This window comes from Schistocerca gregaria, chromosome X (genome assembly GCF_023897955.1).
Source record: "Schistocerca gregaria isolate iqSchGreg1 chromosome X, iqSchGreg1.2, whole genome shotgun sequence".
NCBI lineage: Eukaryota > Metazoa > Arthropoda > Insecta > Orthoptera > Acrididae > Schistocerca > Schistocerca gregaria.
Genome location: NC_064931.1, coordinates 326,472,952 through 326,500,845, shown reverse-complemented (window position 1 = coordinate 326,500,845; position 27,894 = coordinate 326,472,952). Strand labels below are relative to the sequence as shown.

Below are 27,894 nucleotides of genomic sequence, written 5' to 3'. Positions count from 1 at the left end.
TCTTGAGGGATTAGCACTTTTGCAAGAATGGATTCTGCAGAGACATGACTTAGCGACAGTCTGTAGGATTGTTTCCTGAGTGAGTTTTCACTCTGCAGCGCCGACTTCAAACTCGAAGCCAAAAATACCATGTTCGCCTTGCCGTCCGGCACACTGTTTTAATCTGCCAGGAAGCTTCAAATCATTTCACACTCCGCTGCAGATAGAAAAATTATTCTGGAAACAATTTTTGCATTAACTTTCGGTCTTCACATGAGAGTGGCTACTTATCCCAACAGGTGCCTAGTAAAGCACGTAAGTTAAAAAAGAAAGAAAGAAGGCAAGAATATTAATATTTAAAGTTCCGTGTCTGAATATAAAGACAGATAAGATATAAACACGTGTAAAAAGTACTACACGAAGTAAGAAATGAACAGTCGATGAATGTACATGTATCTACATGGAAACCTTCGCCTATATCTAATAAACACAAGTGAGTTCGCATCACCTAGGATGTTGTTTCGTAACAGCTACGTTAATGTCGTATAGACAGTCTCAACTACAAACGAGAAACTTATTTGCTAGTAGTAAAGGCATGACGCACATAATTCTGTTTTATTTTCACAGTTTATTTTGTGAAGGTTTCCCGAACTAAGATTTTCCTCGTAACAGAGCAAAAAGGCACCTTGAATATCTATGTTTCTATCATTTATTATGGCGAATTAGCACTTTAATTTGATATCTTCAATATAAATAATGAGAATATTTTTCCTTTAGTGAACCTCTAAATGTTATGTAACGCACTTGAAACGTTTCCAGGTTTTTCACTGGAAGTTTTTAGAGCGAGAGTCTTGCCATTATTTTCTTACATGTGTTAATCTGTTTCCAGTGAGATTCACTGCATTCCTCGAAATCCAGAGAATATGGTCATACAAAGGAGTTTTGTAAAACAGAATACACAATTCTATGCCTACATTGCACAATCTAATCTAAAAGACTGTGTCACTAAAACTGATAGACTACTCACAATGTGATTATTGCATCACAGACAAGTAAAATAATGTAACTAAAATGTAGTTTTGTGACTATTTTATTAGCTTTAGTCAAATAAAGCGGAGATAACAATTTTAAAATACATCATACAAACCATCAATAAAAAATATTCATGCCCATTTCTGTTTGATCTTTTTCGATAGAACATCAAATATTCATGTAAAAGCTATAAAATATTGTTATTTGTAAAATATATTGATTATGTAGCTTTTGTATGGCCTTTCATTGACTAAAGCTGTCGTATGTGAATCAATATGGAAATATTTTAACGCACTGTTCCATTGTTCAAATGATACTGCCGGCTACTAACATAAAAGAATTACAAAACAGTGATCCGTGGTAGTAACGGTATACGGTATTATGACTGCTGCATGACGTCTGTGATTGTGTTATTCCTGGTTCCTCTTTTAGAGGAAGTGTTTCACTCATAGCTTCATGAAAGTTAATGCACGTATAGCCTCAACAAGTTACTCTAGAGTGCAGGAGGGTAATTCTACGAGGAGACACAAACGACTGGTGTCCACACTAAAAAACAAATAAATAAATGAACATAAATAAAATAATAATTAAATTACTTGACGCGGCTGGAAGCTCTATAGAATTTCAACAGTAAATTAAAACAGACAGCACGTTTAGATGCATCTGACTTTGCTGTCTAACGTCCGCAGTTTTAATGTTACGAATAATCCCGCTATCATGACGTCGTTTTCAACTATAATCAGTCTTTATTTTGATGAATAACGTTTCACTTTATTTCACAGTATCAACTCCCAACGATAATAAGTTATATATTCTCCAAAATTATTCGACTAAAACACGGAAATCAAAGGAGCAGATTTCCAAGAAAAAAATCAACAACAGCGTGAACACGTATAAATACGATTCTGCCGTTTTTTGACCCAATAACAAACTATGCACGGCTAAATAATACTACTATATACTTAAATAATGTGTATTAGATTTCTGTGGGTGCGAAAAATTTATTCTGGACTCAGACGGAATTATATGTTTAGAGGAGATTTGACGTCATCATTTCAATGAGCAAAGAATTGAAAATATCGGTCTTACGAAATACAGCCTGCTCCTCTCTCACATGATTCCTGGAAACTACGGAAAATTAAATGTGCTGGATGCTCACCAACGCTTATTAACTCATGTACAGTAATAAGGAGGTGTCAAACAAAATTTTGGATTGGATTGAGGATGTCGTGGTGATCTGAATGCAGTATGTTACTTTGCATTATCGACTGATGTAGAAGTAAACTATTGTACTCCAGAGCAAGTGTGTTGGGCTCCTTCCAACTTATGTTGTATGTTAATGGCCTGACAGGGAATAGAAACTGCAGACTTCTTTCGAAGATCGAGCAGTTATACGGTGGTTCACTGCAATCTGAAGAAAGTCGCACAAATATTCAGTCAATGTGGGGGAAAGATCGATAATCGCTTAAGATCTTCGTAAATGTAAAATTCTGCGCTTCACAAAACACGTATTGGTCGGGATATGAAATGGAATGATCACAATTGTAAGAAAAGTAGGTGGCAGCCTCTGGCGCATTGGTAGGATACTGTGTAAATGCAGTCATTCTATAAAAGAGATTGCTAACAAAAACCACGTATTCATGATCGTAGGATATTGCTGAAGTGTATCGGACCCATTCGACATAGCGCCAACAGGAAATATTGAACGTACACGAAGACGGGCAACATGAATAGTCAGAGTGAGAATGTCACCGAAATGTTGAGAAATCTAATATTAACTCAGATGATATCAAGTACACAAGATGAATGCGATCTCCACAGGCAAAATTGCTCTAGTTCAAAAATGGTTCAAATGGCTCCAAGCACTATGGGAGGTCATCAGTCCCCTAGACTTAGAACTACTTAAACCTAAGTAACCTAAGGACATTACACACATCGATGCTCGAGGCAGGATTCGAACCTGCGACTGTAGCAGCCGCGTGGTTCCGGACTGTAGCGCATAGAACCGCTAGGCCACCGCGGCCGGCTTGCTCTATTTCTTCAGGGATATTTTCTGAGTATTTTTGTTTGAGTGAGCCACGTGACTAGTTACAGCGTTATTACAATTCTTTTGATTTCCTACCAAGCGAGGTACTGCAGTGATTAGCACTGCGAACTCACATTCAAGAGGACGACAGTTCAAACCAGCATGCAGCACCCTGATTTAGGTTTTCCGTGATTTCCCTAAATCACTTCAGGAAAATGCCGGAATGGATACTTTGAAAGGGCACGGTCAACTTCCGTCCCAATCTGTCCCTAATCCAACGGGATCGATGACCTCGCTGTTTGGTCCCCTCCCACAAATCAATCAACCAACTAACAATGACTTCCTACCGTCATTTACCTTTGGATTGCACAGAAACATTTTTCGGAACAGTGGAAATGTCGTTGGTATACGCTGTCTGTCTTGGTTGGAAACAAACGTGTTCCGTTCGCCCACGGTAACTGCTGTTGACTACAGTAATGAACACTTTACTACTTGTTCTCCAGGTTTCACTCAGTACTGCACGTTCCTTTTTCGGGTTGGTTTTTCCAGCAGTGTTAGTCGTACGTTAACACCGATGCACAGTGTTACGAATAGGTTCAGTGATGAAGAGTTGGCCGCTGTACGCCCCGTGCATGAGTCCACTGAGTGCAATGGAAGAGCTACACAACGACGTTATGCTAAAACGTTCCCATAGTGGCGGCAGCCAGATCACACTATTTTTGCATCTGTATGCAGACGTGCGCCTATGATCGAAAGATTTCGCATCAGAATGATTTCGTATTACAGGCATTTTTACGGTTTTAATGGTATTTTTACAAGAAACATAGGTAACTGGTGTAACTAATAGAACAAGTCATACTAACGTTACAACTTTGTGACGAACCACCGAGGACCACGGGAACCGCTAAAAAATGATTCTAATTTCCTATATACGTCCAGGTATAACTTAGCAGAGCTTTAAAAAATTTCATACGATGTTGAATGCGTTCAAGTGTGACCTCCCCATACAACTTAACACGCAGCGCACTAGCTTGCAACCGACCGTTGTGGCCAAGCGGTTCTAGGCGCTTCAATCCGGAACCGCGCTACTGCTACGGTCGCAGATTCGAATTCTGCCTCGGACATGGATGTGTGTGATGGCCTTAGACTAGTTAGGTTTAAGTAGTTCTACGTCTAGGGGACTGATGACCTCAGATCTTAAGTCCCATAGTGCTTAGAGCCATTTGAACCATTTGAACCACTAGCTTGCCAGATGCAGCAATGTGCCAGACCCGGATCGAATTCCCATGGCGGATCGACGGAATTGATGTGCTGCGTCGGCGAAACGGAGTTTAGTTCTTAAGCTGCTGTCCACACCCGTTTAAGCAAATGCTGTTCTCGTCCTCAGACTCCGCCTCCACTTCCGAAAATACGTTACACAAACAGCTGAATCTGATTACACACAGATCAAACATTTCACGATTCACGAACAGGTAGTGCAGATAATTTCTCTCCTTTACGTTCATTGACGACTGTAAATACAGAAAGGTCAACAAACAGCCACAAAGTAAAAATAAAATCAGTTTGCAAAATCGTAAAAAAAAGTGGGACCCTTACGACGGGATAAACTGCAATATAAAGAGAGAGAGAGGTTCCGTGTGCGTATGTGTATGCATATGTGTGTGTGTGTGTGTGTGTGTGTGTGTGTGTGTGTGTGTGTGAGAGAGAGAGAGAGAGAGAGAGAGAGAGAGAGAGAGAGAGAGAGAGAGAGGGAGATAGAGAGACTGATTTAGTCAATTTGTGACATTGATCAGCGACGTTGTATTTTCATCAGTTAAGAAATGAAATACGGTTTATGTGAGGGATCTATCAGCATTCAAACGGTAGTCACCCATTCAACGAATAACTTGGCGTAACTGATGCAGATATGTGCATTCTCACCATTCTTGATCTAGAATATGCAGCATAGTGTGTTTGTCAGTCTCAGAGGTAGTGTCAACGGTACCACATTTCTTGGAATTGAAACAGCTTTCTTCTTTGTTATTTTCTGATACGCTCGACTTGCAAATGTCAACGTCGGAGGGTTCAACATTGTTTCGCACAACTTCCTGGCAAAGCTAGTGTGTTTAACTTTGACACAGAAATGACATTAATTATTTTCAGGAATTACAAGTACTTCCACAAAGGTTTTAAAGTTTTCACGTTCGTTCACGTTGTTTCACTGTAAGAAATTGCACAATATATTTTCTGTTACTACAGCTAGAGCGCGAATTTCATCTCACTTCCTAATGTCTGTATCCTGAATCAGACATTCTATACCATTATGAAACAGATATAATTCGTAAAAAAACTGAAGTACTTATTAAGTATAAATTAATATCCGAGTCTACTGAATAATGTAATCCACACACGAAAAACTATTTTTCCAGATATTATCTTTCTGTCAATTGGTAGCGATCTGTTAATCGCTTTTATGAACCTGTAAAACCATTGTAATTATTAAAACGTGTAGAAAAGCCAAATGAGAGCCTAAAATGTTAATTCGTTGAGAGAAACACCTCCTTGACTATAATAAAACTAACAGCTGATAATATATTAATTTCTCCAAATACTATTTGTTAATTAATGATGAGAGACTTGTAGCCAGATCGACGATACTTTTTCTATGGAACTAACTTACAGTTGCTTTGATTCGCTTAAGAAAGAAAACTGAAAACAATTGATGAGTGTAAATGTCAACCGTTTTAAGTACTATTTTTTCACAAAACAAGTTTACACTACCGTTGTGCTCTCCATTTTCTGTTACCTGAGTCTAGACTTATTCTAAATACCAAATCACGGGAAAAAATGTTTCAGACAGTCGTTGGTAGATGGCATATGGTGTTTGTACCAAGCAGTGCTTACATCTGGAGTTCCAAGTGTCATGCCTCAAAGTCTTTGTTCCGCAAGATTTACACACGATTGTTGAGTCAGCTAAAGCTACGAAGCCATTTCATGTAACTGCAATGCGTACAACTGTCTTCTTGGATCTTAAATATGCCGCTGCGACATTGTTGTCAGTGCAGGTGTGTAAGATCTCCAAACGCAGTATGAGCAAAGTGTCTGACAGTCATCTATCTCAGATAGCTGTTAAAAATTCCCGCTCTGGAATAAAAGAAAGAAAAAATGTCAATGTATTCAAAAGGGGAAGGAATAAAGACGATGTACTCTGGACCGTACTTCAAATGAAAGATCAACGATTTTATCAGTTGCCAGAAAGAAAATGTTACGGCTCTCCCATTTCTTCGTTAACAGCACGGAAAGTTCTACAGTAAACTTTGTAGTACCCGATCCCAAGAATTGTGTTGGTGCTTACCGGCGCTCAACGGCGAGGTTATCAGCGCGATCCCATGAATCGAGTTATGTAAGAAACAGACGTAAAAGCTGAAAAATTCTTTTCTTAAAATTAAATTTGTTGTTGTCATGTAAAAAGTAAATGAGTGAATGGTTTTGTTTACTACAGTTCTACTAGTTGAAACATTACTGCTATATTTCTGTACTTGTACTATCACAAATAAAGGGCAGTGCCTCAGTATTAATGGTAACTGATGCAAAAATCTTCTTTAGGATGTTTAGAACCAGTCAGTTCCGTGGTATCGCACCTAGAACGTTCTTAAAAAATATTTATTTTCTATTTTCTCTTATTATTTCTTGCAACGATGTGGTGAATAGGATAATTCTGTGGTATCAGGATATTGTCTCAATTACATGTATGAAAATGCGGTATGTGCAAAACGAGATATATTGTTTTTCTTATTCTCTTGACAAGAGATTTGGTACTAAGAACGTCTGACATTTCTACGCTTGGGTTACAAATGTTTGAAGAATGAGGAACTGTTCTGGAAGAGGAATCGACATTTCTTATGCTGGGTAATACTTTTGTAATGAGTGTGGTATCTGTGAAAACTGTTAAGTGGAAATCATACGGCTATACATCACTGAGAAATTGACGATTTATAGATTCATTTTAGATGGAAGTCACGTAAATTAACAAAAATAGTCACATTCATTTATTACTACGGTATATAGTTACTGTACACACGCTGAAATTAATGGATCCAGTGGAAAATAACTCTCACTTTCCGCAGTTAGTTTCACGTCTTTACTGAATCGCTGATTTCACTGTTTTGTGAACAGCGGGAGGTACTTCACAGTCAGCTGAGAACAAGTTTCGACATATTTCTAACAAGAAGTTCGTAGCCTCAGTTTTATATTCCTTTGCCGATAATGAGCAACTGAATATGCACGGAACGAAAATAAACCTGAAGTATTACCCGTTACAAAATTTGTGGTATAATAATAGAACGAACTTTAGTGTTTAGCGGCTTGTCAAAAATGGATCAGTACAGTACGTGTAAAAAGTAGTTATTAAGGTTTCACGTTACTGAAGAAAAGAACCAATGTTTGTGCAGCATTCTAGGCTGCAGGAAGGAGAATGAATAAAGTAAACGAATCCCATCAAGTTCATTGGTAACTTCATCTAACTACGTCAGAAACATTTCGACGAAAAAGGGAAATATATAAAAACAAACCTGGAATTCTGATGACAATTTAGTTTCCAACAAGCTTGCAAAATTTCGGCGTTTCTATTTCAGGTATAATTATCTAATTAATAATAATTCAGATAAACATTTTAGACCGTATCTTCATCTCTCTACTCACTATTGATTTTAAGGATTTGAGTGCTTGGTATACCGTATGAAAGAATATGAATTGATTTTACAATTGATCGCAATTTTTTTACTGCCATAGTTCCGTTATGCCTTATGACGGAGATATATGAATAAGAATGCGCTGCTACGCTCTGTATATTACATTAAACTGAAGTATATCAGAAAATAAGACCCCGTATGTCTGCAGCTCGTGGTCGTGCGGTAGAGTTCTCGCTTCCCACGCCCGGTTTCCCGGGTTCGATTCCCGGCGGGATCAGGGATTTTCTCTGCCTCGTGATGACTGGGTGTTGCGTGATGTCCTTAGGTTAGTTAGGTTTAAGTAGTTCTAAGTTATAGGGGACTGATGGCCATACATGTCCCAAATGGCGGATTTCAAGATGGCGGCCATGAATGACATTCACTCCAAAAGTTGCGGCCCCACATCAAACCTATGTTCCCATCATCACATTTCAATTTTCCCTTTAATCTCCCAACTTATGAAGGTGTCCAAGGACTTTTGACTCGCCCTTTACTGTGACTGAAAATGGTATATTACTGGCAAAACTACCCATAACCTGAAAGCTGCAGTCACGGACAGACCATGACGAAATGTCTGTTAATAAAGAAATGTTGCGATTTTCTGTGTAGATGCTTGCTATGTATCCCGGCCTAAATGAAAAATAGTTTGGCGGCCAATAAGGAGTATCCAGATTGAGCTTTTATGTTTTCGCTTTGTGTGAGGGTTTCCGTAGGCTGCAAGTTCCGCTACTAGCAACTAATGCGTTTAAAAAGTTGCTACTTTATAAGATGCACAGGTGTTTGTAAGCTTGCTCCTTTCTATGAGCGTAAAGCAGTCTGCTACCTGCGTCGTGCCGCGGTGGCATCGGAACATCTGCAATGCAGTGGCCACGCGACCGTTCATTTGGCTACTGCAAGGAGGGAAGCGACTCGTACCTCAACACAGTGCTAATAGCGAGCTCTTCTTGCATACAGACTTAAAGGCTCAAAAGAAATCGAGTTTTCTGTCTTATGCGCGCAGAATGGCGGCTGAGTGTTAATTCAGATCTTTCGAAGATATCTCTCTGTCAGCATTTATACTGACTTTTCTCCTTCCGTTGTTTTGCTTCTCATTTTAATGCTTTACTACACGGTTTTTTGAAGACATACACCCTACTGGTATTCCGACAGACTTTCTCCGATTATTTCAAGTGACAGAAGCTGACTCGAGTTGCAGAGAAGGAAGAGTTGCTGCATTTCAAGTAACTTCCCGTTTTTCCCTTAAGAGAACAGGAAATAATACATGTCAGATGAAGGTGGTTCGTCTGTATGCCACATGCTACGCTCTCCCCTTTTCTAGCGTAAATGTCACGGCAGCACAGAAGAGAAGGTACGGGTTAATCAACACCGGATAGCAAAAAAGTATACACAGAAAGTGAAACTTATGGCTATGTTCGTGTGATTTGTTTTTCTGACTACCTTACGCAGTGTCTGTTACTTAACGAGTATTATCTGGCCTTTTGTGTGAAGCCAACTGAAAATTAAGGAAGTTTTTCACCAGGCGGTTTTTGCTTTATTAGTAAAGGATCATTGGTGGTCCATTGCGCTACAGGTAGCTGTATTTTTGTGAACTCACCTACCACACGAAGTCTTACGAAAATAATTTTTTTTTACAATGTTCAAATGTGTGTGAAATGTTGTGGGACTTAACTGCTAAGGTCATCAGTCCCTAAGCTTACACACTACTTAACCTAAATTATCCTAAGGACAAACACACACACCCATCCCCGAGGGAGGACTCGAACCTCCGCCGGGACCAGCCGCACAGTCCATGTCTGCAGCGCCCTAGACCGTTTGGCTAATCCCGCGGGGCAAAATAAAATTAATTGCAGGTATAAAATGAAGACAGTCAAATAAGTCAGAGTTCTAAAAGCCAAAAAAAAAGAGAGTTGTGGAATGTGAAATCAAATTTTTATCATCTGCAATAACTGATAACAGTGAAGCAAAAACCAATTCTCATCAAAATATATTAAAAGAAGTAATAAATACCAACAACCACTGGTTGTACAATACGCCAGACACGAGAAAACTTCGGGAAGTGAAGACGGTAGTGGAAGGCAGCTTCCACAGACGCACAGATAAATATTCGGCGTTTCTTTTAAATAAAGATAATTACAACAAGAAAATTTAAATTTTTACCGGTTTGGCTGACTCACGTCAACCGTTCGCCTTTACTTCGATGTGCCGGCAGATAGAAATAAAATTAATTGAGACCTCCTATTAATTGCACATTTCACTAAATGTAAGTTTAAAGATATCACTGTGAACAGTAGTACGGAATTACAGAAATTACTTCTAGTAAAGTAGACCACTGATAAGCAATTCATTTCTATTTCTGTGCATTACCGAATGACGATACTTGTAACACCTTACAAATCGGTGATGTTCCTTTTCTTGATTATCCATTCTTTTTGAAAATTGTAATCATTACACAGCTAACACATTTGATCTACGTTTTACATTTTATTATTTCACACAGCCACGATTTCAGGCTCCAAGTCCATTTTTAAGGTTACGCTATTACAAATAAGTTATTCACACCTTCTGGTGGTCTATGAAAGAAATTATCTACAATCGCCAAAGAACTGTCAAAAATGCTTATTAAATAAAGACCTTTTAATAAAGAATAGGGGAATCAAAATATAATACAAGGCACTGACAGTGTGATACCTGGGACTACAGATTAATTGTGTAATCACCACACCTCACTGACACTCGGGCACTATATATTACATAACAGGCAGCCTGAGTTTTCTACCGTTATTTTTGCAGTATTTAGGGACGTCGTTTCTCGTACGAATAATGTAAATGTAGATTATTGGCTGTGACTCCACCTGCTCACCCTGTGGTGTTCATTTAAATGATATATAATTTATGTGACATAAATGGGAAAACTCATATGTAATACAAAATTCTACAATTTGAAACAAATATTCTGCACTTTAATACTGCAAGAATCACTTACTACATTGTGTCGTACACAACACTTTATAATACATATTGAAAATCTGTAGTCCGATATATAACCCTTTACCTGCGTTAGATATAATATCAATAAAGTCTCGTATTATAATTTAATTTTTCCTTTGAACAATGTAGGTTCTTGGAGTGTTTAGAATTAACATTTAATTGATGTTGTGGATTCACAGTAAAGCATGAGGCACTAATAACGTCTTTGGAATCCGCAGCTCGTGGTCGTGCGGTAGCGTTCTCGCTTCCCAGGCCTGGATCCCGGGTTCGATTCCCGACGGGATCAGGGATTTTCTCTGCCTCGTGATGACTGAGTGTTGTGTGATGTCTATAGGTTAGTTAGGTTTAAGTAGTTCTAAGTTCTAGGGGACTGATGACCATAGATGTTAAGTCCCATAGTGCTCAGAACCATTTGAACGTCTTTGGAACAGTGTAATACTAAAGAATGATCTTTGAACCCGAAACCAATGTAGAGCGAAACAAAAGTTTATGAACGGTACGCATATGTTCGTTTTCTTTTATTGCCGTAGCTGTGGAGCATGGAAACTGTAGGGAAAACAAGGTGGGATATGTGCTAAAGAAGAGAGATTTGGTGCTCAACTATCTACAGAAGTATCCGTTAATACAGGCTCATATTTGCTTTAATTGTTAGTGTTTCAACAACCGGCGACAAAGAGTGTTTATACACAGAGTAACTTGACAATTGTGAGCGGAACTAATGAAGTGTGGGGTTCGGGAAGTAGTGACTTTGGAATCTGGAATTTTTTGATCACGCAAAGCTTGAAGTTTTACTACAACCTAAGCTGTACCGCTCCGTTACCTTATCATATCAATTTCTCTGATTTGATATTGGAAACGTCTCTATATTTTCCATGTAAGAGAAGAAGCTGATTCTTTATATCAATGTAGTATTAAAATAATATGCAGAACACAATTCAAATTCCTACCTGATGTATTGTGATACATTTTTTACAATGTATTTCAGAACTGGATGCACTATTTCTTACAGGACTAAACGACTCATCCACTCGCGAGGATAGCAGGAAGAGGTATTTATTTTTACTATCCATGAGCCACTTCCGAAATGCTGAAAATTGATAAACTATCTCTGAATGAGAATACTGTCAACGATAATAACATTTAATAATTTTCCCCTAATCCAATGCAATCGCTGGCATCGCGACTTGAGCGTCGCGAGCTGACCGAGAAAATTTCTGTCCTCTTTGGGTGCGCTGTGAATACTCCTGATCTCCCAGCCTGATGTTACCCCAGGATTCAGCTGTCACTCAGTTTGACGTTTTTCAAGTTAGTTAGCACTGATCTCTTTCCTCTTTCACAAACCTCTGAAACCGAGGGCTTCTCCCCACGGGATATTTTGTTACTCTTACGGAGCGAAAACTACGATGTCCATCTACTTCTTTTCTGGCAACTTATTATAATAGCATCTGTGACAATGAAATTAAACAGCATGTTTTTGGAGCGAGACGAAGCCTCGGAATTTTATTCAGACTTGTGAGTCGTTCGTACTGCAGCGCCTCCGCAGTACGCTCCACTGCGTGTCCTAATGAGGTACTAGGCGGTGCGGGCGAGGGACCGCGGTACCCCAACCTAACGGTACGTAGCCCTGCACAATTGATGACCTCTCTATTATCGATGACATTCCATTTTCGGCCAAGCAGGACACTCTTTTTATGACTATTTTTATTAGTTCGTGAAATAAATAGGTACTTAGTACACCTTACATCGAGTTTCTGTCATGGTAGTTCTGTACACTAACTTCAGCCCGCTTTCACGATTTGTAAGGCTTGGGGTAGCAATCGCTAGCAGAGAATTTTTCATATTCTCTCAGATTCTGAAATAAAGACTCTTCTCCTGGTCAGTGCTTAATAGTCCTTTTACCCGTTTTGCTTTGTGAGGCGCTAACATTTGCCGAGAAAAGGAAACAAATGCTGCCAGTAACTGAAGCTAAAGGACAAATCGTAATGTTTGGATACGTCGAAGAGCCGGCTGCCTTCGAGTTATTGCTCTGAAGGACTCCTCCCAACATAAGAAAAGGAAGATCTGGAATAAGACTGGAAAAATTGTAGGATAACATACTAGACAAGGTGGCGGTGCTGAACGGCAAACGTAAATGTCAATATGAGGTACAAGAAAGTCATGGTTAAAGCGGATTATCCAGTAAGCATGTTGGAGATTCGTATCGCAAGCACACCCGGCGGAGTGACTTAAACTAGTTTAACAACCTGCTATGGTACGAGAAACTTAAAGAAAAAGCACAGTTGGGAAGCTCCACTAGTGATATATACTGAACTCCGAAAATGATTTGCTTGCTGTCAGTCGAATCGGAAGATCTGGTGGGGTCGTCACGGTTTCATCTGGCGTACATTATATATCATGGTTGTGCACGTATTCCAATTACTAATAACCCTACCACAACAAAGGTCAAAAATTAATTATGATTGTAGTGTTGCTGACGCTGATAAATATTGCATTTTCGGCCAACAACGAAGTTGTATTATGTGGCAGGTGTCATCAGAGCACAGACCAAAAAAAAAAAAAAAAAAGAAAATGGCTCTGAGCACTATGGGACGTAACATCTCACGTCATCAGTACCCTAGAACTTAGAACTACTTAAACCTAACTAACCTAAGGACATCACACACATCCACGCCCGAGGCAGGATTCGAATCTGCGACCATAGCGGTCGCGCGGTTCCAGACTGAAGCGCCTAGAACCGCTCGTAGAGCACAGTTAATAAAGTCATTTCTTGAAATAGTGGATAAACTAGGCACTCATCTTTTCATGTTTCCCCCGCTGGTCTCGTTGTGAACTCATGGCTCAATCGTCGAAAATCTAGGTAGTGATCATTCCGGATGCAAAGAGGCCTAGGTGTTATTCTTCGATATACAAAAGTATTAAAGATATGTTTCATAAACCATTTTTGAAGATTAAACTTTTGCAAGTTAGGAGAATGGTGATGTATGAAAGTAATCAGCACTCCGAATTTAAGTTACACTTCTTTTTACTACTTTTATTGCAATATCACGTAACTCGTTCCAAAACATCACTTCACAATATAAAACATACTTGAAAATATCCTCCTCACTGTTAAAGTTCACATTTCATAAACTGACTACAGTCTGCGCCTTTTTAACATGACGACCAAAGCTTGACTCTCTAATAATCGCTTACGCGCCCAAAAATCAGAGTTACAAGTACGTCAATGATCATAGTGACAAAAGAAAGAATACCCATAAGATTAATATCATTGCAATATATACATATCGATGTATGGAAGTACCTCTACATTAATGAAATCAAATCTGAATTTTGTCACAGAAATATATAATCTATTTTACAGAAACACAATAGAATATTGCCGGTATCGAGAGGTTGAGGTGAGGTGCCGTAATGGTTACATAATTCAAGTACCATTATATACTGATACAATTTTCTCGAGAATAGATTGAATAAATTTTATTCACACTATACTTAATCTAGAACCAAATTTGCAGTCTGCAAACAATGTGGGTATTTCAGGGTGCTGTATTACTACCACAGTTATTGTAGCTGAGAAACAGCAGCCTGCCACACTGTAGACGTAAATTATTTATTTAAAAATCGCTGTCTGTTAAGAATTTACAAATTTTGCCTTCAGCTTCTCCTACAAGCTTTTTATTGTTCATGCCTGTTCATCGGGTCATTTATCAGTGTGATACTGTGTCGTATATTCTCCAACCTTGTAAATGTTTATTGGGAAAGTAGGTTCTCAGAATGCGGATTGATGAACGAGCGCCATATATATCTCTGCGAAATTCAATTAAGGTGACATAATGAGAATTATTGTCATTTCCTAAGCATCAACCGGCGAAAAGCAGACCCACAATATGTATTAGACCGTAATTATGCAAGGACAAATTTTGAAGAGCATTAAATTAAGGAAAAATCTTAGTTGGGAAGTGTCAGGAGCAATTCATACTGAACTCCAAAAATGATTTCCTTCCTGACAGGTATATCGGCACGTCTGGTGGGATCAGCAAGATCTGAGAAGTTTTATTAGTTATATACGACGTTTGTGTAGCTTAGAAACACGCTAAAACACCTCCAGCGACAGGCTTAAAAATGAAAGTAATCCCTATCACCCATTTTAAGACGGCTATTTCAAACCCGAAGTGGATCAAGATGACTTTGTAAATAACTAAAACCTTATCTTTGTTTCATAGCTGTATTAATCCTTATGCTTGAACTGAAGACACATTTTCTCAACATGTATATTTTTCAGAAGGTAGCATACTTCCAATATTTCAGGGATGGGATTGCATTTGCTCCTGGTTTACAGAGCACACTCGTAAATCATTTTTCGCCGGGAAATTTTACAGAAAATAGCAATCATTTCTGCACCATTCCATTCAGTTGCCGAAAGCATGAATCTGTGTGTCCTGAAGTGATATATGCTGATTCGTGTTAGCTAACACGCGCATAAGATTGAGTGTGCTGGTAACAGCTCGAAACAGGTCGTCATTATAAATTAAAGTAGGCATTTTGAAGAATTGGCTACCCGCATCAAATCTATATAAAATGCTAAACAGAGCGAGGGATATGTCGGCACAGTCTTAACGGCGTAGTCCAAAGGCGTAGTCTAAGGTACTCAGTCATCTTTAATAGAAAAAATCCGTAATTCCTGAAACACTCAAGGCAAACGACTGTGTGTTTTCCTAAATAACATGACACACGAATCGATTCTTCTCAAAGCATCTTAACATACACTTCATCATCAATAGCTACATCACTCTGTGTAGAATATTTAAAATTGACAAAACAATCGGAGCCGTGCGAAGTGGCCACGTGGCTTGAGGCGCCATGTCACGGACTTCGCGGTACCTCCCGCTGGATGTTCGAGTCCTCCCTCGGGCTTGGGTGTGTGTGTTGTTCTTAGTATAAGTTAGTGTAAGTAGTGTGTAAGTCTAGGGACCGATGACCTAAGCAGTTTGGCCCCTCTGGAATTCCCACACATTTTTGAAAACAATCAGAAACTGTTTAAGATCGCAAGAGGCGCGTAGCGCTGTACTAATTTTTTAACGTATTTTTTACTTCTATAACATATAATAAAATTTTATTTCCCGAATTTAAGTACTAGTGTGCCTGCTAGAAATAATAAGGTACTCCATAGCTGAACTAAAATAAAACTTTTTGGCGACTGCCTATTTACGTCGTGTATACACTGAAACTCACCAAGCGACCAGGTTATTCATACTTTGGTTTTCACTCACCGAGTAGAGTTGTTAGAATATTTTTCCATTAATCGAACTGCAATCAAACAGAACTCACGGTTTCTTCTGAACTGTACAGAATGTCTCGAAACTGATTACAGCTCACCATAAAAAACAAGACCCTTCTTATTATTAAGTTCCATAGTTTGAATTCCTGGATAGAATGAAGTGCGGGTGTGATGTTGAGCAAAACGTCGTGAAACACCTGATACACGTTGTTAATGGTGCAAGCTGGAAGTCTGACAATGAGTCATTCGTCATGAGAGAATGACCAAAGTGGCGTATCTCAGTGAGTAAAACACTTAAATGCGGATGTGAAATTCGTAGATATCCACGGAAAGATGATATACAAATCTACTGTAAAGTCATACAGGCTGAACTTAAAATTTGTGAAAGGACCATAAACAGGATTGCAAAAACAGCATTAACTTAGCTAGTTTGTCACTACGTTTAATTGAAAGGAATTCTGACTATACGACAGTTTCACTCAGTGACCTTCGTCGTTTGATGGGAGCGTATACAATGACTTTTGCAGAAGGTTATTTAACAGTAACAAATAAACAATTTCTGTCGATAATACTGCGCTGGAACTCAAACTCAAACTCCTATGCAAATTTGTGATTTAATGTAATAGAATTATGATCATTGCGTTCTTCAGTTGTTCGTTAACCTGCTGCACAATCTTGTACACACAATCTTAAACAACATAATAATTTTCAGTTCCAAACTTCGGAAGATTAATTTACTTCTGAACTATTTTAGAGTGCGGATGCGGGGTAAGAATATGGGGCCCGTAGTATCTGTTGCGGATAAACCGCCTCTGACAATAGTGTGTAACTATAGCCATTATTCAGCTACTGCAAGTACCTCAGACGTGGAACGCCCATGCAGATTATCCAATATAATGCGGATATCCGTAACATTTCATAAATGGTACAAGATGTCGAGGCGATTTTTGAAAGGTGATAATAAGCAAATAAGTAGAAACACAAGTTACAACAAAACCATAGACTGACCAGCATCTTCCCATAACGTAGAAGATACTCATTAAAGTTAGCAAAAATTACAAAGAAAGATTATTAGAACAGTCGACTTTAGAGGCAGACATAGCACAGTGGTTAAATGCATGCCGAGAACTAATTGATACAACTGAGTGATGATTATGAAATAATATTTCGTCTTCTATTCAGAGTTTCTGAGAAAGCTTTTGACTCCGTTGTACCAAAATCACCGCGATGAGCTCTTGAGAAACAAGATCGATAGTAAAAATCCCATTAAGTTACATCAGGGTAGTGAGAAATTCCTCAGAGAGGCCAAGTGAAAAGGTTATATATAACGAAAACTATTCTCTGTAGTCCAAGTGATAGGTTTCAGCACTATAAAATATTATAAGGAAGGGCAAGTATCAGTTAAAGAATTCTATTTGCTGATGACACTGTACTGTTTGTGTCTACTGCAAATATATTTCAACAACGTTGGTGTTAGAAAGGAAATTAGATACTATTCCTGCAAATTAATTATAGTAAAACTAAAAATACGTACGATAACTACGTCGAAATGAAAAGAGTACACATTAGTAATTATTTTACATATGCAGCTGATTAGATTTTGTATTTAAGGTGGATGACGACACCGACTAGATGAACTGGAGAAGAAATAAACCATAGAGTAGAAATTGTGTGGACTTCCTTCGGTCGACAAATATAGTAATCAAAACTAGCCACACAAAATTGCTGAGAAGGGAAAACCATAACTTGTATCTCTTAGTAATTTTGACTTACGGCAGTGATAAATCCATTCAAAACTGAGGGTTACTCAACATCAATGGACAGATCTTGTTGTAAATTGATAAGAGTGATAGGAAAACTAAGAAATCGACTAAGAAACCACCTAGGATGTAAGGCGTAATTTAAATTAAAGAAACTGAACTGAAGGGGAAGGTGAGGGTCAAGTAACTAAGTGAGTGGCTGGTAGAGGGATCGAAGAATTTCTTTCTTGGAGCCCAAGAGTTGAGAAAAGACAAAGGCGAAGACTTAATGGTAGGCGGATACATGAAATCAGAAAACATACATGCTTGTAACTGAAGATGGTAAATCATGGAAAAGTGTAGAGTAGTCGTTTACCTAGCACTGGGTGCCAGATGGCTGATGATGGTGATGAATAAGTAAAAGAGTGAGCAGTTTGCTGCATGGATGTTAACTCTAACGATAAGTAGCTTCTGAGATACTGAAGCAAGTATTTTAATGGTACTTTATACCTTTTTAAATGGACTAGAGATGGATTATGAAGAGAAGTGTGGTAATGTAAGGTTTGTTACAGCTGTTATAATAGGAACGAAAACTCAGGAAATACGAAACCTATGAAAAAGTACAAAACGCTAGTTCTGATCAGTTACTTGAGCTTTATGTGACAACAGGAAAGTAATTCCACCAACGGGAACTCTTGACGCCTTATTTAACTTATTTACCATTTGATCGAAGAAGTTTCTATGCAAAACATAACTCGTGCCCTATTACTGCACACCTCCTTCAAAGCCTCTCGAATACCGTTAAAAATGTGAGGCTATATTTCGAGAAATCAAGAAAAAGTAGGCGTACTTGTCTTGCGTTAGTAGGTAAAAAGTTACGGAAATTATCATACAGAAAATTAATGAGATAATGCACTTTCTATTTTTTTTTTCATGGCTTTTAGTAGTTTCGTGCGACACTTTGTGCACTCTTTCTTCGTTTTAAAATGATTTTTAGTATCAGAAGAAATGTTTTCGTCTGAAAATAAAACATTTCTTAGTGATGAAAATTTCGTCGACGACAATACTGCCAAGTTTCCTTGATAAATTTCTCTTACTGAAAACGTTAGTTGTGCTGCAACGGTATTACAGTTCTGTAAGTATGTCGGACTTCGTGCTGGTAAAAATAGCCAGTGTTTCTTATGCTTTGTTTTGGTGTGATTTAAAAGAGGGAGGAAGTAACGTACATGTCTCTACAACTCAAATTTTTGTCATTTCTAACAATTTTGGTGGAAAGAATATATAATTACGAGATATTTACACGACCATGTTTTTAGTGTGAACTTCTCTACCTCCTACTGTATATCTGTCACTCTGTGCTGGGTTCGAGATTTTCTGCAGAAATTTTTCAGGCAACTTAGTGTCTGTTGTTACAAAGCTACTGCAAAACTGGCTTCTCATAAACGCAGTTTAACCGACCCATTCTGCTTTACAGAACCAAAACAACGTTTAGTACAGCTCAAAAATTGTGACATACATCTTACAAAATTTTAAAATAAGGTACTTCTGTGGAGTACTAATGGTGAAAAGTACAATAATACTTCGCACTGGGATCTTTGAAGTTACAAATTCATTCCACGTTATCTGAACAGCTTTATTGGTCGTGAGCGGAAGTTCTTGAAAAAAAACGTAAAATGAAATAAAATTTCATGGACTTTTTGTCAATAAAGTTGCACTTCACTCAGTTAGGCACCATTAATCTGTCCTCACACGACACGACAAGTTTGCGTACGTCGCTTGGAAATGTAGAATAATTTTTGTTTCTTTTGGTATTTATTTACTAATCACCCTTACACCAAGACGAAATGTTCCTACTGACTATTCGTGCTGTATTTTTGTATTAAAATCAATCCATTAGCGCATCATCACGAGAGACTGCAGCAGGTAATTGAACAAGTGCTTATACTGTTAGTGAAATAATTATCGAATTACGCGTGCCTGTGATGTTATCTGTCAAAAGTATTCACTTCGCTAACGAATGTAGAAAAGAAGATTAGGGCCTGCATTGATTCGTATACAAACGAGTATCCAATAAAATTAATTGCCTAAATTTATCATATATCTTCTCTAATTCATTGAGGAACTGGTTGCGGTGATGACAGGCATACTATTGAATTTCGGGGTTTACGTCCAGTTTCAGATCTTAGATTGTAATGTTCACATTAAGATTGTGTTGTTCACATTCAGATAATGATTTTGGCTTCACTAGCAACTCCATTGTCGAAAACATGATACACTGGATACAAAATCGGAAACAAATAATACTGTGCTTAGAAATTCGCAAACCCACATTTTTTGGTGTTATTGTTTAGGTCTGAATGACAAGAAGTTAGTCTAGATAGATCTTCATAATGCAAAGTTTACATTGTAAAGTGTTACTTTAATTTGTCCGTGAATGGTTAATGAAGCTATTTCTTTCGATTTGCGTTGTAAATTACAACTCGTTTTTAATACAATCTCTATGTTTCTCCCGATCTACGGCATCTTTGCTAAAATGACAGCAATATTTTGAATCGTTTACTGCTCATATATGGTAAATTTTAGGTAGGTTACTTTGATATTTAGACCATCTGTCGTGATGAAACAAGGATATTAAACGAAATGGTGCGAGTATTACATACTGCTTCCTAAACAGAAAGATGTAATCTTTTGATGAGCGTCGACGATGACTCCTAATGGAAATCGATTATAGAGCTAACCGAAAGAGGTTTTGAATTCTCAAGCAAATTTGTTTTAAGGGCTTTTTCCACGTTATCATTATACGTAGAGCAAAATGATGCAAGTGAATTTCTGACTTTTTAGTGACTTTCTTAATGTAATATGCTTCAGTTTGAAGGCTTTTTCGATATTCCGTATCATGCTAACAGTAAGACACCATGTCGCGTGTCAAATGAAGAATAAAATTACGTGTGATGTAATCACAACCTTTCAGAGTTCGGTACACATCCAAGAGTTCCTCCTAAAACTACGGTCGCATGGTGAGACTAGTTAAAGTGAAGGAGGACACCTGTAACTGTGTCTGGTTTTGCGTATTTTCTGCTTTGTGTAACCCCGCTGATTTGGACCGTACTCGTACTGACTTCAAAGCCCAACAGCGGAATGAAACACGGTGAAATGGCGCCACGAAAATGACACTGGACCCTTCTTTGGTAGAGTCAGTTTTTGATTCTCTTCCGGCCGTTTTGAGTCACGTTTCACGCGTTTTACCTAACTCAGTCAGATGAAAGCTACGATTGTTTCTTAAACTTGTAACAACGAATCCTTTCTTACTCAACTTGAGGATCTGCTTCATCTCTTAAGACTTTGCTGTGTATCACACGCTAAACCCCAATCCTCATTTCTCCATTCGCAATTAAACTTGGTTTATCGAATGATAGATTTTCTTCATTTCTAATTTTTTGGAACACTGTTCTGAGGAAAACAGCGATCGGTAAGATTATATTACAATTATTTAAGTATAAAACAGTCCAGAGAGCATGTAAGTTGTATATATTTCGTTTGGTGACATGTTTCGGTCTTTTATCGAACCGTCATCAGATCATTTTTTAAACCCTGTAAACAAGTGTATTACATATTGTAAGTGATCGAGAAATGAATACAGTCACAGAAGCAAAATGACAAAATAAATGGCTGATATATCCTTGGTGAAATCTTTCGGTATAAAACCAAGAGCGACTGAGCTCTACTCGGCAGTATTCAACACGCCCAGAGCGATCTGCTCCACACAACCGGCTTTCGCTCTCACCAGTGGTGTACCGGTCATTTCTTTTATGTTATCTTACTTCTGTGATTGTAATCTCTCCTTGACCACTTACAATATGTAATACTCTTATTTACGGAGTAAAAAAATGGTCTGACAAATGCTGAGACTGATCACGAAATGAAATATATAAAACTTACATGCGATGTAGAGTGTTTTATTGAAATAATATCTATATTTCATTCAGACATGTATACTAAAACTCGTTATTATTGTTTTACATCATTCACCACCCCAGTTCAAATTATTTTATTGCATTCACGTTAAAGATACCTTATCGAACAGTTATTCTAAATCTAGTAACAGACGTCCTAAAGCGACTGTCTAAAAAACTTTTACATTTTTTTTCTTCTTTTTTGTACTTGCCTTGCGATACCTTAAAGACTTGTTCAGTAGGGATAACGATTACTTTCCAATAAGTTGTCAAAGTCTCAAGCGCACAGTTTGTTTCGTGATAATATCATTATGACTGTCACACTAAAATGTTAAAGCCCTCATATATATATGATATTTTTTATCTATCGTTCCAATACGACGTGACTTCAGAGAACGCCACAGATACTTTAGAAAGTCCAAACAACTGACCATTCTCCTACAATTCAGCAGAAAATTTTTATCGAAGCGAAGACTACCAAAATGGGAAATGAGATTAACTTTTTGCAGAATGAACTGAGTGAAAATGCATATAAAATTACTATCTTTGCTTGATACTGAGCATTTAGATAAGGAGTTGAACAGCTATGTACAATTTTAACATTCTACGGATGTGAAGCAAAATGTTGCTAATGAGTACCACTAGAAGACGCTACGATTGATATATGAGCTGTTGGTGAATACATTTTCCTTCCTTTTTTGCATCGTGACAAAGTGTCTCTAAGCGGTTTCACTTGTCAGTCGCCGAACTATGTCGATAACGTACTGATACTTAAAGAAGGTGTTCGATGAGGGGTGGTGCTCCATAAATTTTTACCACCCGGTTTTATTTTTATACAAACTTAAAAAGAAGTTAAATGAACCACTGACTGAAAGAAGTTGTGTGCGTGACTGGAAGTACTACGTACGGCAAACACGGAAGGTGCGTGCTGAGCTTTTACTGCCAATGAAAATCCATTCATGCGGCGTTACACGAAACTATCATTCTGATACTCCTTAAATTATCGCGGAGGTTTGTAGAGTTGAGAATAAATGACTGGCACGGGGACACCTGTACGTACTAGAATCCACACTCATTTACCGGAAGTGGATGTACACCTGGGAAAACAGCTCGTCTGTCTATTGTTTGAACACGAGTGCACAGTTACATTAGCTTACAATAATTGAGAGTATTGTGAAACACTGTTTTCAGTTTTGTGGTCTGCCGATAGTGAGGCCACAACACTGCTAGGGAAGCCTATTTTTCGCCAATCCATTCGCATTTGTCACCGAAATGTGGGAGCTGTTAGATGAGCGAAAGTGTTGACATGAGCTCTCACGTTGCAGGTTAAATCTGGTCGACGAGTATAAATTCAGCAGATTTCAACCCAAAGATCAGCAGCTATCGTCCAAATTTAAGTGCTCTGTATCGTTCCTGCAACATAAAACGATTATATTATGTTTCAGCAGTATATATTTCGAGGCTACTTGATTTACTCAAGCAGACTGCATAACATTTCTTTATTATTCAGTTTTTTAATTATTCCAGATGGTGAAAATCTGAACTGTTTGCGCCGGAAATGTTGAGAAAGGCAGTAAAAGTTTAGAAAACTAATAGATAATTTGTTCCAGGAGTTTTAGATCAGTGTAGGAAGAAAATGAATCTTGAATTGCAGAGGGTCCAGCTAACGTCGGGAGTAAACGTTTCAAGGCTTGAAGGGTGGTAAGGATCTTTCCACGTACAGTTGGAAGGTCTGTGGGCAGAAAAGAAAGCAATTAATTGTTAACTGAACGTTTCCACCACAACTCCCGGCCACGTTGCAGATGTCTCTCTTCGCTGTACAGATAACCACAAAGAGTAAACGACCCGAAAGGAGGACTGCCGGCCGTCGCAGAGTTGGCGCATTGCGAGGCGTCACTGCGCCGCCCTGCTTCTGACGCCAGCAGCGATCTTTCTTGCACGACACCCTTCCACAAGAAAGGCGTGAAACATTCCTCGCACACCAGCTACATGCGATACATCCATCTTTCTCTCTATCTGAATTTTTGAAACTGCAAGTCCCCTACGAAGCTGAAATTTATCGAAATGCATCCACTGTCTTTCTGCATGTAGTGCATGGTTCCCCCGAGTTGTGTTTTGTGGGACACTGGGGGAAGCTTCCGTGGGAAGCGAATAAGTGCCCCTTTAAAAACTTTCAATAACAGTGCTGTTTTTTCGACACTTTGAAGATACTAATTACTTTTTAAAAAATGTGTTCAGATTTTTGTGTCATTAGTTAAGATTTAAAATTAAGTAATAGCTAGATGAATCGAGTTTTTTTCTTTAAAGTATATTATCCTTCAAAATAAACTGGGGTTGCAGCAGAGTACTAGGATTTTCAAAGTTTTCTATCACAGAAAAATTAGCTCTAGTGTAAAAGGCAGTGACGGGCAAAAAGCTTCAGACCTGCTTGGGAGCATGCTATTCTGCCGTAAACCTCCTTACGCTAAGGGTGGCAGAAGGAAACCTCCGACAGTGTCAGAAAATGTCCTATATCGAATGCTAGCTCTCGGAGGATAGCGAGAAAGTGCTCAGCGCGACAGACGACTATTTATTAACTGCAAAAATTAGACGCCTAGCAGTAGAAGACCTGGCGAGGCCGGAAGTGGCTAGGTTTAACGGTAAAGCTCACGCAGAAAAGCGCCGAAGCCGGACAAGTTCCTAACGAGGAAGCCACACAGATGGCTAGCCGAACAGCGTGCCTATCAAAAAGTTGGTCTCGCCAGCGGCGGGCGGCTGGCAGTGAGCGCAGGCCGCAGCGGGCTCGCGCAAAGCGTGGCGCGTCGCGGTACTTGGCAACGGCCGCCGGACGCAGACGCCGCTGCTGCAGCGGCCGCCGTCCGGGAGGCGCCGCAGGCGCGGGACAGCGGGTACACGTACCTTATCCACCGGCATGGATGGGCACGCTCTGCACAGGTTCCAGAATGAGCCAATCATGGGCGCTAGTCTGCGTTGTCTGCGGGCAGTCAGCAAAGAGGGCACGCAGTGCTGCGCTATGAGGGCGGCGGGGGCGGCTGCGGCTGGGCTGGCTGTGGAGGCGGCGGCTGTGGCGACCTGTCGAGTCCACTGCCGGCGGACAACTGGCGGCCGCCTCCGTCGCGCCGGCACGCCGCGCCGCTCCGCGCCGCGCGCATAGGCGCGATCGATAAGCGCACAACCCTCTACACGACGCTACACCGCAATCAATGGACGCCCGACACCCACAAGCACGCGACAGCCTCTGCGGCTCTCGGCCGGTGTCAGCGCGTCCTTGGGGGCACGCGACCGAGTCTGCATGCCCGCCTTATGGTTCCTCCCGCGGCCTTCCCCTTCACTGGGACCCCACACTCCTCCAGTTGGGAACCGTCCGCCAGCCAGCTGTCACCTCCGGTATCGCAACTTGCTGTTGAGGCCCAGTGGACTGAGTGGGAATTCCCCATCTGGTGACGTTGGGCCAACAGGCATACGACTCGTAGCAAGGGCTCTGTGAGGGTAGTTAGACGTACTGTCGCGTCCTTTCCAGAAGGACACTAGCACAGCAGGTGACTCGATTCCAGGCATCGTACACGGAGGCGATCAGGTGTGATTGCATTATCCATCACACAACAATAAATGTCAACTGGCTTACCTGATTGATTGATTAACTTGTTGCCCATTGGTTGGATTCTAAAAATGTTTGAGCTACTTCTATGTAATTAATGTAGGCTGATTCTTACAAAAACTGATAATTATGTAAAGTGCGTCTTATAAATATTGTGAACAGCCGTCTGAAGATGAACTTTTCAGTTCGAAACCGGTTACGGCGCTATTTACTTAAATAAATAGCAGTATTAATAGTGGCTGATTGCTGTTTTCTTCTTTGTAAGAATCAACCTACATTAATTGTATACAGCCACGGTCTCACCATGTCAGTTTTAGACAAAATAGCTTTACTTCTATGTAAACTTCACAAAAAATTAGTTTTCTATATACAGAGTGTCCGCCTCCAAAGCTAAGTGCTCAGCGTGCCTGGTTCCCATATAGAAGACTTATTTTCAATCCCAGGTACTGCCAAGGATTTGGCCTTGGTGGGAGGAGTGGAACAGGATCCACTCAGTTTCGTGAAGTCTACTGACGAAATGGAAGAGTTAGAAGCAGCGGCTTCAATGTCTAAGAACCCGGAATAGCTGGGTGAGTGCAGTGCTGACGTGACGTACCTCCGTAATGCTCTGGCACTGGGTGATTAGGGGATCGGTCGGTTCCTATCGGTTCGTCTAAGGCTAGAAACTGCTAATTGGAGTAATCTATAAACCTCCAAACGTCGGTGCCATGTCCTCCTTTCAGTCTGCACTGTCCTCACTCGTGTCACAGTATGAACACATAATCATTATGGGCGACACAAACATCGACTTGCAGTTAAAATCTCCCTCTGCCGAAAAACTAAGGCGACTGTTCCACTCCAATGATATGACTTTAACACCGCTGGACCCAACTCATCACACGCCACACAGCCACACACTCATAGATATAATAGCAACAAAGCGACCAGATAAAATAATCCGTTCCAAACAGACATCCGCTCCAGGACTCTCTGCTCATGACGTGATATTCTTAAATTACTCAATGCATACTACCAAAGAAAAATCTCACCTGGTAACCTACAGAAACTTAAAAAATGTTAACCATGACGCTCTTCAAAAGGATTGCTTAGACATCCCTTGGCATGATATAAGCTATGAACTGACTTTAGACGGAAAAATTCGGCAATTATGTCGATAAACATGCTCCTCAACGCACTGTCAAGGTTAAGAGACCTCCCGCTCCGTGGCTCACCACTGATTACGCCAGTTAATGAATAAACGTGATGCTGCACATAGGGCCTTCAAGCGCAACCCAACTCCCGAGGCGTACGAAGCTTATAGGAAACTCCGAAACAGAACCAAGCAAAGCGTGAGGAATGCCAAAATCAGACATGCCCGCTCTGTCGTATGCGGCATATCAAAACCTGCTGCACTGTGGAAAAAGCTGCGCAGTTTCGGTATAGGGAAGCGAAGATCTGACGCTGTTTATCAAGCGTCTGCAGAAGAATTAAACGATTTCTTTTCAACAGCTGTAAACTGCCACGCAGCGACAAATTACCAGCCCCAAGATATCAATCTCTCGATAGACAAGTTTTTCCTAAAACATGTCACTACCGGCACAGTGCACAAGGCAATTATGAGTATCTCTTCCGAGGCAGTAGGAAATGATGGAGTGAGCATTGGCATGATTAAGAACGTCGTAGACACTATTATTCCAGTTATCACAGACATCTTCAACCTCTCTCTTGTCAGTAGTACATATTCTACTGAGTGGAAGCAAAGTTTAATTCAGCCTATACCCAAGACTGACAACCCTAAGTCGCCAGGTGACTACAGGCCGATCAGTATACTACCTGCAATATCTAAAGCCCTAGAATACATCGTCCATGAACAGCTGACGGATTACCACAAAACTCATAACATCCATGACGAATATCAGCCACGCTTTCGAAAGCACCATAGTACAGCAACTGGATTAATCAAAGTAACTGATGACATTAAACAAGCTATGGACAGACGTGAAGCTACCATCCTAACACTGCTTGACCTTAGCAAGGCTTTTGACACAGTTGACTTCGATATATTACTAATTAAAATGAAACAGCTGAATTTCTCAAACAGCGCAATACACTGGTTCGACAGCTACCTCAAAAACAGAAGTCAACAAGTCATTTGTGGGTCGGAAAAGTCATCATGGAAAAGCGTGCGCTCTGGAGTTCCCCAAGGCTCCGTCCTTGGTCCACTACTCTTGTCACTGTACGTTAATGATATTTCTTCAGTGATTCGCTCCTGCAACTACCATCTTTATGCCGACGACATGCAACTGTACATAAGTCCAAGCCCCAAAAACATTGCTGGCGCAGTAACGAGTATGAACGCAGATCTTTGCTCTGTTTCTCGATGGGCACAGAACCTAGGTCTGAAACTAAACCCCAAGAAATCCCAGGTCATACTTATATCTCATCCAAAGTTAATCAGCCGGTACTTTCGCGAAACAGTCCCTAAAATACTCCTCAATGGTACTCAACTACCATACCAAAAAACAGTAAGAGACCTTGGAATAATCTTGGATGAACACCTAAACTGGGAAGAACAAACAGTCACAGCTTGTCGGAAATCGCTCTCCTCCCTAC

General features: G+C 39.8%; 1 protein-coding gene across 1 annotated transcript in view; it reads right to left on the bottom strand.

The window, feature by feature from the left end:
* Positions 1-24,998, bottom strand: part of LOC126298052 (misshapen-like kinase 1) — a 1,491,768-nt gene extending 1,466,770 nt beyond the window's left edge. The window contains exons 1-2 of the mRNA XM_049989371.1: positions 24,927-24,998; positions 24,603-24,839 (exon numbers count right to left, since the gene is read on the bottom strand). Of these exons, the coding sequence (XP_049845328.1) occupies positions 24,603-24,839; positions 24,927-24,998 (309 nt within the window). The remainder of the gene's footprint in view (positions 1-24,602; positions 24,840-24,926) is intronic.
* Positions 24,999-27,894: the final 2,896 nt, after the last annotated feature.